At 40.6% G+C, this 17063-nt stretch overlaps 1 protein-coding gene and 1 long non-coding RNA gene across 2 annotated transcripts in view; one reads left to right on the forward strand and one right to left on the reverse strand.

Annotated features, from left to right (window-relative positions):
* Positions 1-330: 330 nt before the first annotated feature.
* TMPRSS7 (transmembrane protease, serine 7) overlaps positions 331-17063 on the reverse strand; it is a 43306-nt gene continuing 26573 nt past the window's right edge. The window contains exons 12-18 of the mRNA XM_005873342.2: positions 14620-14727; positions 11232-11342; positions 10075-10191; positions 9005-9176; positions 6755-7023; positions 4923-5059; positions 331-916 (exon numbers count right to left, since the gene is read on the reverse strand). Of these exons, the coding sequence (XP_005873404.1) occupies positions 749-916; positions 4923-5059; positions 6755-7023; positions 9005-9176; positions 10075-10191; positions 11232-11342; positions 14620-14727 (1082 nt within the window). The 3' untranslated portion in view covers positions 331-748. The remainder of the gene's footprint in view (positions 917-4922; positions 5060-6754; positions 7024-9004; positions 9177-10074; positions 10192-11231; positions 11343-14619; positions 14728-17063) is intronic.
* LOC106727332 lies at positions 9186-11280 on the forward strand. Its single transcript, XR_001363499.1, has 3 exons — positions 9186-9272; positions 10664-10723; positions 11203-11280. It is a non-coding gene; the product is annotated as an uncharacterized LOC106727332 (long non-coding RNA).

Below are 17063 nucleotides of genomic sequence, written 5' to 3' on the forward strand. Positions count from 1 at the left end.
GTGCCCAAATTTTTGTGCACCGGGCCTCTAGTACCTTAATAAAAAAAAAATAAATGTGCCATGGGAAAAAAAATAAAAGTAAATTTAAAAATAAATAAATAAATAAATAAAAATTTTAAAAAATGTATAGTTGTTGCCAAGACTTGCTGACCAATATAAGTTGTTCAATTTTGCTTTTCTTGTTGCAATACTTGCTCTTCTTTCTTTATCTTCTTTAAGAGCAAATAGTATCCCAAATGTTTATTGCATAAACCAAGAAATAAGCTATCATCAAAGTGACATCATCAAAACATTAGCATCTGTGAAGGAGACATTTTTTGGGTATTTAAGTTCATTAGAGCACTAAGTATCATGCATGTTTCTTTAATGGAATTTCTTATTTCAATAAGACAGATTTGCCTAAAACCTTATAAATAGCTGTACCTTTAATAGGCACATAAAAATGCATTATCTCAACATCTCACCCATTTCATATCTTATTTTAGAGGCTTAGTTCATAACATTATCTAATATTTCTTCCATGTCTGAATCTATGGCCCTTTGATGCTTGAGAATGAATATAACTATATAATTGAGGCAATTTACTAGGGAATAAAATACATCTCTCTGCTTTTCAATAAATAACAAATGTATGCAATCTGAAGCTTGCTCAAGAAAAAAAATGGTTGTCTTATTTTATTTATAATTACTCCATTCTTTTTAAAATAACCTATCATATAAATTACAGTCAAAAATCCAACTTGTACTATTACAAAAGAGGGACATATTTATGAATCCAGGAAACAAAGTTTGACACCCTCGTGTAAACACCAGGAAAGTTTGGTCTTCCGCATCCATGTCCCCAGCTAACAATGCCAGTCAAAATCCATTTTCCATCACTTTTTCTTCGACAAGACAATGGTCCACCCGAATCTCCCTACACAAGAAGATAATGTGAGTATGAAGTACATTTGCCATTAACTTTGTCACTAATGTATCTAATGGACTGTATTCAACACTCCCATTCTGACAGGTTTTTGCTATACTAATTATTATGCAGTTTGGACAAGTGTCAAGAAATAATGTGAAACTCCCAATATCATTTTAGAATTATTTTCCTTATAATCAAAATTCTGTATTCATCACAAGAAATTTGATTCTTCAGGCCAGAAGTAACATTAGAATGTTCTTGCAGGGGAAACAACTCTCATAAACCGCCAAACAAATAATGAACCTCAATAGTAATAATGATACTAATAATAGCTAACATTTAATGTGAGCTATGTGCTAAGCTCTGTTTTGGGTCATTTAATCTTCACAATAATCTTATGAGGCATTGTTACCTTGGAAGGTTAACCTCTACCTCTAGGCCATGTATTTTCAGTGGTTGGCTCATAGTCCCAAAGAAGAAAGTACAAGAGACCCTGTTTAGTTAGCTAGGTCCAATGAGGTAACCCTAAGAATCACTGGCTGGCAGCTGTCATAAACAAATCGCCCTCACTTGAGGGTCCCTTCTGATATCTCAACTCCATAGAGCAAAGACTGAAATAATACAAAGTTTAAAATAATTCCTATAGTATTTATCACTTAAATCAGTGATTCCCAAAGTGGGCGCTACTGCCCCCTGGTGGGCGCTGCAGCGATCCAGGGGGGCGGTGATGGCCACAGGTGCATTTGTTTTAACTTTTTTTGTATTACCTTTCTATTCTGAGTTCAATAAATAGTTTCATAATTTCAAACTTCAATGTTTCTAATTTACACCTTTCTTTACTATATTTTACGAAAAAGGTAGAAACATTAATACATATATCTTTCTGTTTAATTGCTATTAAAATTTAAAAAAAATTAATTTCCAGGGGGCGCTGAGTAATATTTTTTCTGGAAAGGGGCGGTAGGCCAAATAAGTTTGGGAACCACTGGTCTAGAGAATGTGCCAGAATTTTGGAGAATAAGAAAAACTATAACTTACTCAGAGGCAAAGATTAAAAAAAGTAGTTCAAATTTGCTCCTGTATCCCATCCCCATAATTCTAAATCTGATTTAGGTAAATGCTGACTAGCTGAGTCAGAAAATTTTTGAAATTATTGCCACATCTGTAAACCTTGGTGGTTAGGTGGAACAGGACAATATAATTGACTAGCTGCAGTAAGCACCTAGAATACAATAGGTTTAGCATTAGAGAAATAAGGGTTCAAATCCCAGACCAGGTATTTACTGACTAGCTATGTGCTCTTGGGTAATTTATTTACCCTCTCTGTGCCCCAGTTCCCTCTTCTGTAAAATGAGGATAAAAGCTTTATTTGATTTATTCTATATCAAGGACCTAGCATAGGGCTTGCCACAAAATAGGAGCTCAGAAGATAGAAATCACTATTATGATGAGTCATTATGGCATGGTGGCTAAGGTTGTGGAAAGATGTGGGAACAAGTCCCATTGTCTTCCTCATTCTCTAAATTACCTGTTCACTTTTTATAATAGCTAACATTTAATGTGAGCTATGTGCTAAGCTCTGTTTTGGGTCATTTAAACTTCACAATATCCTTATGAGGCATAGTTACCTTGGAAGGTTAACCTCTACCTCTAGGCCATGTACCTTCCGTGGCTGGCTCATAGTCCCAAGGAAGAAAGTACAAGAGACCCTGTTTAGTTAGCCAGGTCCAATGAGGTAGCCCTAAGGATCACTGGCTGGCAGCTGTCAGAAACAAATCGCCCTCACTTGAGGGTCCCTTCTGATATCTCAACTCCATAAAGCAAAGACTGAAATAATACAAAGTTTAAAATAATTCCTATAGTATTTATCACTTAAATCAGTGATTCCCAAAGTGGGCGCTACTGCCCCCTGGTGGGCGCTGCAGCGATCCAGGGGGGCTGTACTAATTATTATGCAGTTTGGACAAGTGTCAAGAAATAATGTGAAACTCCCAATATCATTTTAGAATTATTTTCCTTATAATCAAAATTCTGTATTCATCACAAGAAATTTGATTCTTCAAGCCAGAACTAACATTAGAATATTCTTACAGGGGAAACAACTCTCATAAACCTCCAAACAAATAATGAACCTCAATAGTAATAATGATACTAATAATAGCTAACATTTAATGTGAGCTATGTGCTAAGCTCTGTTTTGGGTCATTTAAACTTCACAATATCCTTATGAGGCATAGTTACCTTGGAAGGTTAACCTCTACCTCTAGGCCATGTACCTTCCGTGGCTGGCTCATAGTCCCAAGGAAGAAAGTACAAGAGACCCTGTTTAGTTAGCTAGGTCCAATGAGGTAACCCTAAGAATCACTGGCTGGCAGCTGTCATAAACAAATCGCCCTCACTTGAGGGTCCCTTCTGATATCTCAACTCCATAGAGCAAAGACTGAAATAATACAAAGTTTAAAATAATTCCTATAGTATTTATCACTTAAATCAGTGATTCCCAAAGTGGGCGCTACTGCCCCCTGGTGGGCGCTGCAGCGATAGCAAAGATAAAAAAAAAAAGTAGTTCAAATTTTCTCCTGTATCCCATCCCCATAATTCTAAACCTGATTTAGGTAAATTCTGACTAGTTGAGTCAGAAAATTTTTGAAATTGTTGCCACGTCTGTAAACCCTGGTGATTAGGTGGAACAGGACAATATAATTGACTAGCTGCAGTAAGCACCCAGAATACAATAGTTTTAGCATTAGAGAAATAAGGGTTCAAATCCCAGGCCAGTATTTACTGACTAGCTGTGTGATCTTGGGTAATTTATTTACCCTCTCTGTGCCCCAGTTTCCTCTTCTGTAAAATGAGGATAAAAGCTTTATTTGAATTATTCTATACCAAGGACCTAGCATAGGGCTTGCCACAAAGTAGGAGCTCAGAAGATAGAAATCACTATTATGATGAGTCATTATGGCATGGTGGCTAAGGTTGTGGAAAGATGTGGGAACAAGTCCCATTATCTTCCTCATCCTCTAAATCACCTGTTCACTTTTCAGAAATCATTTAGATAACTACAGAGATTAGAATCTGAGGCTCAGAGCATTGTACCCCAAAAGTTACCTCCAACCTTACCACTGTCAAGAAGTGACAGAGGTAAACTAATGAGTGTCCTTTGTCACCTCTCCCACTCCTCTTTCGTTTCCCACAACCTGTGTCAAAGGAGTAAGTGAATAAAACCCTTGTTTTCAGAAGATAAATGGTTGCTGCTAAGGAAATCAGTAGCAATTCTAATAGTGTGTGTGTGTGTGTGTGTGTGTGTGTGTGTGTGCATTGCTTTGTTTTGTAGTTTTTGGTTTTAAGAAAATCATGGTGGCTAAGGTTGTGGAAAGATGTGGGAACAAGTCCCATTGTCTTCCTCATTCTCTAAATTACCTGTTCACTTTTTGGAAATCATTTAGATAACTGCAGAGATTAGAATCTGAGGTTCAGAGCATTGTTCCCCAAAAGTTACTCCAACCTTACCACTGTCAAGAAGCGACAGAGGCAAACAAATGAGTGTCCTCTGTCACCTCTCCCACTCCTCTTTCATTTCCCACAACCTGTGTCAAAGGAGTAAGTGAATAAAACCCTTGTTTTCAGAAGGTAAATGGTTGCTGCTAGGAAATCAGTAGCAATTCTAATAGTGTGTGTGTGTGTGTGTGTGTGTGTGTGTGTGTGTGTGTGTGTGTGTGTGTATTGCTTTGTTTTGTAGTTTTTGGTTTTAAGAAAATCATGGCAGAATGCTAAATGCTGACCTCATCCTCTTAATATTGAAGGAAACTACATGGGGACTAGAAAACTGAGTTTTATAGACTCAATTATTTAATCATCTTTCTGTGATATTAGACCATCGGATTATAATTAACATCTGAATTAAGTGAAGCATTAGCCCTAGTTATGTATTTCCCAATGTTGAGTAGACCAACTGTGAAAGCATTTATGGAAACTATAACATGTTAAGCAAGGGAATGGTAAGATGACTTACTCTGCAAGCATCTCTCTTGCCGGACATGACTCCCGCACAGAGCATCCTCGAAGTAATGATCCCATAGGTGGAAACACAGAGGGTTTGGTCAATGAGCTCTACCTCTGCTTGTTGCAAAACAGGGGAGCCTTTATTGTCTGAAAAACACGTTGGAGGCAGAAATCATGGAAATTACTATACTTAATCAGGTTTTTATTAAACAATGTACTCACATTAACTCCTTTTATGCTCAATAACCTCAATAACAAGTTTTTAGATACATTCTATTATGATCCCCACGTTCCTAATGAAGACTGGGAGGCTTAGGAGGTTAAAGGACTTGCCCAGTGGCCCACAACTAGCAAGTAACAGAGCAGGATTCAAACCCAAGGTCTGACTCGCTCACCCGAGCTACTGCCATACTCCTCACCATGTCCTCCTGCTTTCAGTGGGACTGTGAGTCAGCAACTGTCATTACCAACACTTACTAGCCAAATGGAGCAGCGTAACTGATATATGGGAGTTCCTTAGAAACCGTAAAAACATAACATTTTGGATATAGCCTTTCCACTTCCTTTTTAACCTATCTGGCTAAGATGACTCAGAAAAATACACATATACACTCATGTTTGTGCAGAAACTGTCTCCTGATAAGTTGGTTGAGTAGACTCTTTCCTCTTGTGCTTTAGGATAATACATTAAAGTCCTGAGAGGTTATAAGTGTTCAAGCAGTTAGCCGACTTCCCCGTTGAATCTACTGAGACCTCAGCAGGCCCAAACTGGTGGTGAACATCATAACTTCAATAAGTAAATGAAGGCAGTGAGCACTTGAGAAGCTGCCCAGTGAATCTTTAGAGAATGTCCCAGTGGTCGGCAAACTGCGGTTCACGAGCCACATGCGGCTCTTTGGCCCCTTGCGTGTGGCTCTTCCACAAAATACCGACTTCTGCGCATGGGCCACGAAGTTTCAATCACACTGTACATGTGCGCCTGCACGTGGTATTTTGTGGAAAAGCCACACTCAAGGGGCCAAAGAGCCGCATGTGGCTCGTGAGCCACAGTCTGCCGACCACTGTCCTAAACCCGTGGGAACGCCTACAAGGGAATCTGAGATGGTTGGGAGCTCAAGGGAAAGTATTAGCACTAATCCTTGGAGAGGTGTTCACCTTAAGTTATGGACTTTTCTCTTCACTATATTAGTATATTTAGAACCGACCATTACTCTTAGACCATGACAAACCTTGGCAGATTAGATGTATGGCTACCCTCATATACTCACACTTTTGTGAGTAATGAAAAAGATGCCCCTCCTGGGTAAAGGAAATGTAAAAATCCATCCCCAGGCCTGAATGTGCAGTCTGGAGAGCTAAGGGCAGGCTGGATTTCAGCCCTCACTCTCAGTACTTCAACCAGATGTCCCTGTGCAAGACATACTTGTATAATCCTCCAAACAGTTGTCTAAGAGTTGACACAGTAGGGTGTGTGTGTGTGTGTGTGTGTGTGTGTGTGTTCTTTCTTTCTCCTTTATGAAGATGAATCACTTCTTTGGATGAAAAGGGAACCTAGAAAGAAGGAGGAATTTATTCCTATTTTTAGTGGAAAACTTTGCAAACCCCTCAGAGTCTGAAAGGCTATCTTTTCAATCCTGCCTTGCACCTGTTTCTTTTGGGGATACATGGAAAGCATCATAAAACAGGAATAATAATACCTTCCTCCATTCTACCTCTCAGAGTTATTAGGAGGCTCAAAGGAGACCATCTACAAGAACCCCCTCTATGAGCCCCTAAGCACTAGATCAGCACAAGTTATTCTTATCTGGAGGGAAGAGCATGGCCGTTCACCCATACACACACCTGCTTCGTGCCTTCGCCCCCAGCCGGTCACCCAGCACTTTTCCCCACTGCGCACTTTCTGGCCAGCGGGAGGGATGCATATTGGCTGAATGAGCTGTTTCAGGGTCTCAGGCCAGGCGACACTGAGCTGTAGCAAGGCAATATCATAGTCGAAGGTCTGGCTGTTATAGTACTCGTGGACCACAATTCTTCTTACGGGGGAGACAAACTTGGCATTCCCCTGCACATACATCCCCAGGTGAGCAGTCCATGGCGTCGGGTCTGACAGCCTGGTAGAAAAGGAACCAGGCACGAAGTCAGTGGCTTAATGAACCAGACATGGTGAAACAAGTATTCCACAGAGAGATGAGCAAAGGGAGGTCTGACTTTCATTCCCTATCACAGTTGCTGGCTCTGTCCACAGACATGGCAAGAAGCACAACTTCTCTGAGGCTCTCTGGTCTCCATATTAAAACCAGAGCTAGAGTAAGATGTAGTGAGGGTGGTGAATGATAGCTACTAGTATGCACCAGCAACATCCTAAGGAAATGTTGGAAATTTTCTTGCCACTGGTATTTCATAATCCACACACAGGTAAGAACGTTAGTGACTAGAATGAACGCTATATTCTTCCGAGTGGTACTAACAATAGTCTTCGATGGAGGCAGCCAGGGCCAGTAAGACAGTGGTCTGGGAATCCTTTTGCCAAATTCCAATAATATAAATAACCAGATAGATTAGAACTCAAAGTGCTATAAGCAGGGATTTAATGAAATTATTGTTTGCTGGAAGATTTAAGGATCACTGCTCTAACTGCTCAGGCATGACCATTCCCAGGGGCCCCACTCCTTCTTGGTCCTTCCAGAACTCTAATCCTAACCCCCGTGGCCTCTGACAAAATCAAGAAGGGTCTTGTTGTCTCTATGTGAGGTTTTCATCTCCACCAGTACAGCAGGCTTACTCTGGTGGGGTGAAGAGAATGTGGAAGCTTTGGAAGTAAAATAAGGACAGAACTCAAAGAGTGTGACCCTAATTTGCTTAGCTGACATCTCATCGGTGGTACTGGCGACCCAGAAGGGTATGAAGGTTAGCATATAACTTGGAGCAGTTTCATAGCATTAAAGACTAATGGTCACATAAAAGCTGTTTTAGTCATTAACAAGAATCCTGTAATTTCTGGGAGAAGCAAACACTCTAATTGTATAACTTTGTTGAAATATCCCATCCACTTAAAATTTTTTGAATAAGAAGGTAATAATATTTTTGTATCTAAGATCCAGTAGATTCCAAATAAGGTTACATTTTAAGTGAACTTATTTTCTAAGCTTTTCTTTTGTTAGGGGCAAAAATAGAATATTGGGGACTAACTATAGTTATAAGAAATATGAATCATGCTCTGTTAACCTTGTGATTGCCTTGTTCTGATTAAAGATAGGACATTTTAACCTAGCTGGGAGTTTTATGCTCCCGCTACTCCAGTCAACCTTGGACCTGGCAGTCAACCTTGGACCTGGCAGTCAACCCTAGAATTCGGTCCATTCTCATTCAAGAACTGCCTATTATCATGGAAAGGTTAACAAGTTGCCCAAACAATGGAGTCCTGCCCCAGCATGCATTGCCTCCTTCCCCATGCCTGTATTCCCTACTTTCCCATGTAAACTTTGTCCTGCCCTATATAAGCAGCTGGTTTATGGGGGGGCAGGGGGGCTGCAGAGCAGATTTTTGTGGATGACCTGCTTCTCTCCCGTACTGCCGTTGTTGTTGGAATAAACGCTCATATACCACTCAAACCTGTCTCTGACTTGAAAGTCCTATCCTAGTTCCTCAGTTTAGTGAAAACCTATTCATTCTTGATGTTCTTTTGTGTTGTTCTTTTTTCTAAATGTCAATAATTCCTAGAAGCGGGGCTGCAGAGCAGATTTTTTTGGATGACCTGCTACTCTCCCGTACTGCCGTTGTTGTTGGAATAAACGCTCATATACCACTCAAACCTGTCTCTGACTTGAAAGTCCTATCCTAGTTCCTCAGTTTAGTGAAAACCTATTCATTCTTGATGTTCTTTTGTGTTGTTCTTTTTTCTAAATGTCAATAATTCCTAGAAGAAATGTTTGGCACACAATTGGTGTCAAAAACACACACACAAAAAACCCCCACAAACTACCAATTATGAGTGAACGCCACCAACAGGAAGCTCTTTCCCACAACATGAAGGCATATGCATCATCTGTAGTCTGAATGTGCCACTTCACAGTACAGATTGAGATGCCCTACCTGTTTCCATGGAAACAGTGGGCTGCAGAGAGAAGCCACTCCCTAGAGATGACCGAGGCTCCACAGTAGGCAGATCCAATGAAATGGAGGCTCACTTGCCAGGGCCACCCCCCTTCCAGGGTGTCGGTGCCCCCGATGATGCGGTGGAGCGTGGAGGCACTCCCACTGCAGCCTTTGGGAGAGGAAGGGTCATGTGATTTAAAGGCAGACTTGGAAACAAATTGGAATGAAGTCGTGTTTAGTGCAGAGTTTGTGACTGATTAACCAGGTAAGCAATTGAAATCTGCTTATCTAGATAGGAGGCAATGTGTGGATCTTTCTGAAACCAGCACCAACAAACCACTCCCTCCCTCCTGAAAGCAGGCTGGCACAGAGTCTCCCACAATAATGTGAGGGGAGGAGGGGACCTGTTAGTAGCAGCTGCTCTGATAGGAACAGCATCCGTGGGGCTTGGGTTGTTAGTAAAAAGAAAAAGATTTCATTCCAAATGCAACAGAATTGAGACTGTCTTTGGAGTTGTGCTGATTTGAGAAAAGCATTTGGGAAACAATTTGAAAGTTCAAGACTAATGAAAACCTATTAAGAAACACTGGTTATCAGAGCAATTCTTTTCCAGTGTAAATAGTATTGATAAGGTCAGAGAGTTAACATGTTGGCACATAGCCAATAGAGGCCACACAAGTAACAATACCATATGGCAGGTTAGTTTTCAAACCATAGATAAAGCAAGAACCAGGACTTAAATTTGATCTAAGGTAAAGCATAATTAGCAAAGTCATCCCCTGTGTGCCAGTATGCATTTCTTTCTCATAGGTTTTTTATTTAAGAACTTGTCCCTTGATCAGAGTTATTAGAAAGTGAAGTTCTCCTTATAAACATCTGGTACATTAGTGCTTGTTATCAAGAAAGAAGATGGAATCTATTCTAGTGTTTTTTAAACTGAGGAACTATTTCATATTCAGTTCACCAGTATTCTTCTCTGGGCCTGAGGCAACCTCTGCCAGGGGAATTACACCAAGAAGGGGATGAAAAGAAAAACTGAAGAGGAAATCTGAACTCTAGCTACTCACTGCAGCCTTCTTCATCGCTTCCATCTGGACAATCCACAGTCCCATCACACTTTGCATTTTGTTTCCTGAAGCAGATATCATTGCCACACTTAAAAGTTCTGTTGTTGCATGGAATGCCTAAAAATGAACAAAAGAAGACAGGGGTTTGTTTGTTTTTTTTTTTTTTAGCCAAAAACAGATCTGAGTAAATGACACTGAACTCTGCAAACGATGGCTTAAGCACAGGTTGGGAATTTGCTGCTCTGGGAAACAGCAGAGGGAAATGAAGCAATGTCCCTCATTGACCTGCCCCTTCACCTCAGCAGAGCCTTTGGAAGGCAGGCAGGCGGGCAAGCGAGCTGGCGCATCTGCTGAGAATCAATCCAAGGGCCTCACCATTCTTCCACTGCAGAAGAACTGCAAAGCAGTTGGCCATATCATTGACTTTAGGTCATGACCTCTCTGCTATTATCTTGTTTTCCAAGAAAATTTTGGAGCAAAAATTATCACCATACTCAGTCTTTTTATACGATTGGGGCGGTGGGGGTGGGGGAGAGAATGGACAGACTGAATTATAGCACATTTGTTCACAGTGTGTGTGTCTCTGCAGGGGCATGGTTTTTAGCAAGTTCCCTCCGTGTCCTTCAGTCTGGAGCAGCATTAAAAGCAAGTAAGCAATGAAAATCTCCCAGTATTCACACACCCACACATAACACTCCACCCCAGTTAGTGACCCACAATCCCAATTCTGTCTAAGACGGAGAGGATTCCGGGATATGAGATTTTCAGTATGAAAACTGAGAAAGTCCTGGGAAAAGAGACAAGTTGATAAGTTGATTATGCTAATCCAACAAAGGTGTTTAGATTCTGATTTAAAAGAATTGTATAGCCCTGGCTGGGTTTCTCAGTGATTAGAGCATTGGCCTGCAGACTGAAGGGTCCCAGGTTTGAGTCCTGGTCAAGGGTATGTACCTGTGTTGCAGGCTCGATCCCTGGCCCTGGTTGGGGTGCATATGGGAGGCAACCAGTCAATATATCTCTCTCCCATTGATTTCTCTCTCTCTTTCTCTCCCCACCTCTGTTTCACTCTCTAAAAATCAATGGGAAAATATCCCTGGGTGAGGATTAATATATATATGTGTTTTATAGGGAGAACAGCAGAGTGCCAGGACCCTTACTCTGAGTGCAGTTCTGCTCGTCCTGGCCGTCCTCACAGTCCCTGAAGCCATCGCAGACCAGAGGGCCCGGCTGCCTGAAGGAGCTGGCGTTGCAGGCAGGTTTAAGAGTCACTGGAATGAGAACAGACAGAACAATCCTGAGCCTGAGACATCAACTGGACTCTCTGATGAGAAGCAGGGCCCCTCTACAGGTAGGCTCAAAGGGTTAAGATGACTTAAATGCAATGAAAAGTGTGTTCTCCTCAAAATGGACATATTCAGGGAGAAAAGCAAATGTTTAAACTTCGTTGTAATTCCTAGCACTTTGAGTTTGTCAGATCTGAGTTTTTGCTTTTGTGTAAATGTGTTGAACTCTGGTGGGTTGTTTATTTAATTACAATTAAATGCATTGCAAGATTTTTATTTTAAGAAAAAAAAGCATCAGGTATTATTTAAATTGAACTTATCTACCTTCCTAAACAAAGTGGGAGGGTCCTGAGATTGGGGATTTTGTCTTATTCTTCTCTGTACCTCAAGCCTCTGTCCAAATAGTAGGTGCTCATTAAAGGCTTGTTGAATGAGCTCTGACCCGGTGGCTCAGTTGGTTGGAGTGTTGCTCCTACACCTAAAGGTTGTGGGTTTGATTCCTAGTCAGGACACATACCCAGTTTACAGGTTTGATTCCACTGGGGCACATTTGGGAGGCAACCAATCAATGCTTCTCTCTCATATCCATGTTTCTCTCTTTCTCCCCCTTCTCTCTCTAAAATTAATAGAAACATATCCTCAGTTGAGGAATTAAAAAGAAAGGTTTGTTGAATGAATTATGAATGTGAAATCTTAGAGGATAATAGACTTGTAGTCTATATGTAAGGAAAACTCTCTTTAAAATTATTTTATCTCGAGAGATTCATATCCTGAATTAGAAAATACCAGTGTAAATTGATCAATTTTTGGAGTATTTTTAAAAATTGCCTTTTTACAAGTGACAGGCACAGTATATTAGCAGGCATTCTTAGAAGGTATGATTTCTTAGACATTTCTGGTTCTGTCATTTTTGTTATCTGATTGTATTTTTTTCAGAGGTACCTCTTGTGAGGGGCAGGAAAGGACATTGCTGCTCTAAAATAGTTCCTTAAGTCTCCAAGAATACCTAGTTGATGCCTAGGAAATAGCTCTCAAAATGGCATGATGAGAAATAATGATTACCAAAAGAAAACTACACACACACACACACACACAAACACACACAAAACAAAACAAAACAAAACAAAACAAACAAACAAAACACACATACACAAAAAAACAGTCCTTATTCTAAAATAACAATAATTACTTTGTTTTGAGCAAGGAATAATAATAATTAAAAACAAAAGCAATCTCAATTGCTATAATGATCAGTTTCCTTAGTAAATAGAAGACCCCATAGATTCAAAAGTTCAATGCACTATAAGTTTAAAAAAGTTTCATTCTGGCCCTAACTGGTGTGGCTCAGTGGATAGAGCATCAGCCTGAGGACTGAAGGGTCCCAGGTTCGATTCTGGTCAAGAGCATGTACCTTAGTTGTGGGCACATCCCCAGTGAGGGGTGTGCAGGAGGCAGCTGATCGATGTTTCTAACTATCCCTCTCCCTTCTTCTCTGTAAAAAATCAATAAAATATATTTTTTTAAAAGTTTTATTCTGTTTTGTCAATTAAAAAAGGAGTGTAGAGTCTAAGGTTATTTTTATGAATATAATTTATCACAATTAGCTATATTAACTACAATATTTCTCCAAGAATATAAATAAGATTCAATAGCTTCACCATTGCAATTATTTGAATTAAACTCTGGATCCTCAGGAGAAAGTGTTACCAATAGTGTCATATGTTCCAGTGAACTTTCATCCCCATATTGCTCCCTGAAACTGAAGATAGATTCAGAAATGACGTGCAAAGAGTAATGGAAAACCAACAGATATTCTCTGCCCAAAATAGTAATATCCAATACCCCACCCCTTAGTCATCACCAATGTGATATTGATGCAAACTATATAAGTAAAAAATAATAACAGTTCTTTCATTCACAACACCTGTGCTCCATACTTCACTGCAGATTCTCTCTAGCTGAAAGAACTGTGCTTTAATATAGGATTGTTCCATATTTAATTGTTTGAGGAAACTGCATAACATTTGCCATAATGGCTGCAATATGGAACTACCATTTGGCCCAATAATCCCACTTCTAGGAATATATCCTAAGAAATCCAAAACACCAATCAGAAAGAATATACCAGTATGCACCACTATGTTCATAGCAGCATGATTTACAATAGCTAAGATCTAGAAACAGCTCAAGTGCCTATCAGTACATGAGTGGATAAAAAAACTGTGGTACATTTACACCATGGAATATTATGCAGCAGTAAAAAAGAAGGATCTCTTACCCTTTGAGACAGCATGGAGGGACCTGGAGAGTATTATGCTAAGCTAAATAAGTCAGTCAGAGAAAGATAAGTATTACATGATCTCACTCACATGTGGAATCTAATAAACAAAAAAAACAACAACAACAAAAAACGGATAAATGAAATAGATCCAGAGACATAGAAGCATGGAAGAATCTCAGAGGGAAGGTGGGGGAGGGTGTGGGGGGGTGAGAAGAGATCAACCAAAGAACTTGTATGCATATATGCATAACCCATAGACACAGACAATAGTGTGATGCAGGCCTGGGGTGGGGGGCAGGGGCAGGCTAGAAGGGGTCAATGCAGGGGAAGGTACATCTGTATTACTTTCAACAATAAAGATAATTTTAAATTTTTTTAAAAAATAGATTGTTTAAATAAATAAATAAATAAAATGGAATTGTTATATTTAAGATTGTGGTTGACTAAATTATTAGCCACAGATCACCACTTCCTGTGGTATATTATGCACCCCTATCCCTTGCCATGACCCCACACTGTGCAGAATAAATCTCCCTGTCCCTTGACTATGGCCATAGCTACCTGACTTGCTTTAACTGATGGAATATGACACAAGGGATGGTGTGCCAGTTCCAAGCCCACAATTTAAGAGGGACCATGTGATGTTGCTGACTCCTTCTTTGCTCTCGTCACTGCCCTGGCTAGCACCCTAGGTCAATGAGGAAAAGAGCCATGAGGAGTAAACCTGACCCCAACCTGCAAAGAACCAAACTCAAGAGGACCCAGTGCTTGAAGCAGAGCCACCCAATGAGCCCAGCCTAGATCAGTCACATCCCAGACAACCAGAATGAGTGATTGTTGTAAATCCCTGAGTTGGGGGGGTTGTCTGTTATGAAGCAATAGGTAGCAGCTGCGAAGACCCAGGATATGCAGCAGGAGCAACAATGGCCCTGACAAGTTATTTATTCATATGAAAGTCATAATAAAAATTTGATTACCCACCACAGAAAAGTTCATCACTTTCATCAAAGCAGTCATTAACTCCATCACACCGCTGGGCCTGAGGGACACACAGGCCTGAGGAGCATCTAAAAGATCCAACAGGACAGGCTGCAGAAAATTAAAAAATAGAAAATATTGTGTGGGTCCCTAGAAATCACTGGAGCACATTAATAAAGAAATATGAAGTGATTAGTGATTAAGGAGTTGACAATGTAACAGTAGTAATTACATAAGTTCTTTATCAAATCTAAGTTACAGGTGATAATTGAAAAACAAAAAAAGCAGAATTTAGGAGAGCAAAGAAAGCAAATAAATTCACCAAAACACAGTCAACATTGCAGCCAGGTCACATGTACAGTCAAACTTCTACTTCCTCCATTCTTGCCTCAGCTCTCTGACAAGACTCAAAGAAAGCTGGAGAGTACCTGAGAGAGCCCAGCATTCTTAGTGTGCAGTTTTAGACACCCCAGGGGGATATGAATGGACTCTGGGGTCTGAATCCTCTATGATCAGATGCAATCTTCTGAGGAGTCTTTACTTATATTTTCAATTAATCTCTGTCTCAAAATACATGAGTAACCACAGATCTTAGAAAGTTGGACCTAGAGTAATTAGTGACTAGCCTCGAAACTCAGGACTCCTGCCTCCTCCCCAGTCCATAATTTTTTTCACTTCAATCAGATTGCAAGTTAAAGATTCCATTCCTGGTCTTGATTCATGAATCCTGGCTTATAGCTACATATAATAGAAACTAGAGGCCCAGTGCACGAATTCATACACCAGTGGGGTCCCTCGGCCTGGCCTGCGGGATTGGGCTGAAATCCACTCTCTGACATTCCCCAAAGGGTCCCATATTGCAAGAGGGCACAGGCCAGGCTGAGGGATCCCACCAGTGAACGATCGGGACCGGGGAAGGACTTGGGAGGTTGGCCAGCCAGGGAGGGACTGTGGGAAGGCTCCAGGGCATGTCCAGCCCGTCTCACTCAGTCCCAATCAGCTGGCCCCAGCAGCTGGCTAACCTACCAGTCAGAGCATCTGGTGGTCAGTGCACGTCATAGCAAGCGGTTGAGCAGCTTTAGCATATCAATAGCATATTACGCTTTGATTGGTTGAACAGATGGCCTGACGACCAGACAGTTAGCATATTAGGCTTTTATTATATAGGATAATAAATCCTTCCTCCCTTGCTATGGTCTGAATATTTGTACGCTCTCCCCAAATTCATATGTTAAAATACTAATGCCTGCCCTAACCGGTTTGGCTCAGTGGACAGAGCGTTGGCCTGAAAACTCAAGGGTCCCAGATTTGATTCCGGTCAAGGGCATGTACCTTGGTTGCAGGCACATCCCCAGTAGGAGGTGTGCAGGAGCAGCTGATCAATGTTTCTCTCTCATTGATGTTTCTAACTCTCTATCCCTCTCCCTTCCTCTCTGTAAAAATCAATAAAATATTTTTAAAAAATAAAATACTAATGCCCAATATGATGGTATTAGGAGGTGGTGCCCTTGGAGGTGATTGGGTCATGAGGGCAAGAATGGGCTTTAGTGCTCCTTATAAATGAGGCCCCACAGAGTTCTCTAGCCCTTTCCACCATGAGAGGATACAAGGAGAAATCTGTGATGCAGAAAAGGACCCTCACCTAACCACACTAACACCCTCATCTTAGACTTCCAGTCCCAAGAACTGTGAGAAATAAATTTCTGTTCCTTACAAGCTGCCTGGTCTGCAGTATTTTGTTACAGCAGCTTGAATAGACTCAGACACTCTCTGTACAGAGGAGTTGGGGAGAGTACATGGTCAGGACCCCACTATCTCAATGGCTACAGTGGAGAGGATGAGTTCCTGAAAAAGAAGATGGCTTACTATGTACCTGTTTCCTTGCTGGAAATGTTAATATTCCCATATTCAGAAGTGGACTATTCTAAATCCAGAAATAGGGCATTAGCAAAAAAAAAAGACGTGCTCTATAGGAGCCTTCTCTCACGTCTTATCCTCATGGAGTCCTAAGTGATTAACCCTGCCTTTCCCTCTTTTAACACGTCAAGAATTTCCTGAGAAAGTCAGTATCTACTCCCTCCAGCTCTAATGACTTTCTTCAAACATTTCTTTGTCTATTGACCACTTCCTGGTCACTGTTCCAGTGGTTCTCACTGTGAAGCCTGACATTCTGACCACTGGTAGCTGAGCGCTCCTTGACTGACCAGCTCTCCCTGTAGATGAGGCCAAAGAGAGTCACAACTGTTGGTCTCCAATCCACCAAATGTTGGTGTACACATTGTATTTACAAAGAATTCTGGCTAGCAAAAGACCAATAAAGAAATGGGCTTGGTCTATACTTTAGGAGTAATGTGAGATGTTGTTTTACAAATATGTTTATATAAATCAATAATAAATAATTATATTATTTGTTCATAAATTAAACTATAGCAGTAATAAATATGTAA

Source organism: Myotis brandtii, unplaced genomic scaffold (genome assembly GCF_000412655.1).
Source record: "Myotis brandtii unplaced genomic scaffold, ASM41265v1 scaffold406, whole genome shotgun sequence".
NCBI classification, from domain to species: Eukaryota; Metazoa; Chordata; class Mammalia; order Chiroptera; family Vespertilionidae; genus Myotis; species Myotis brandtii.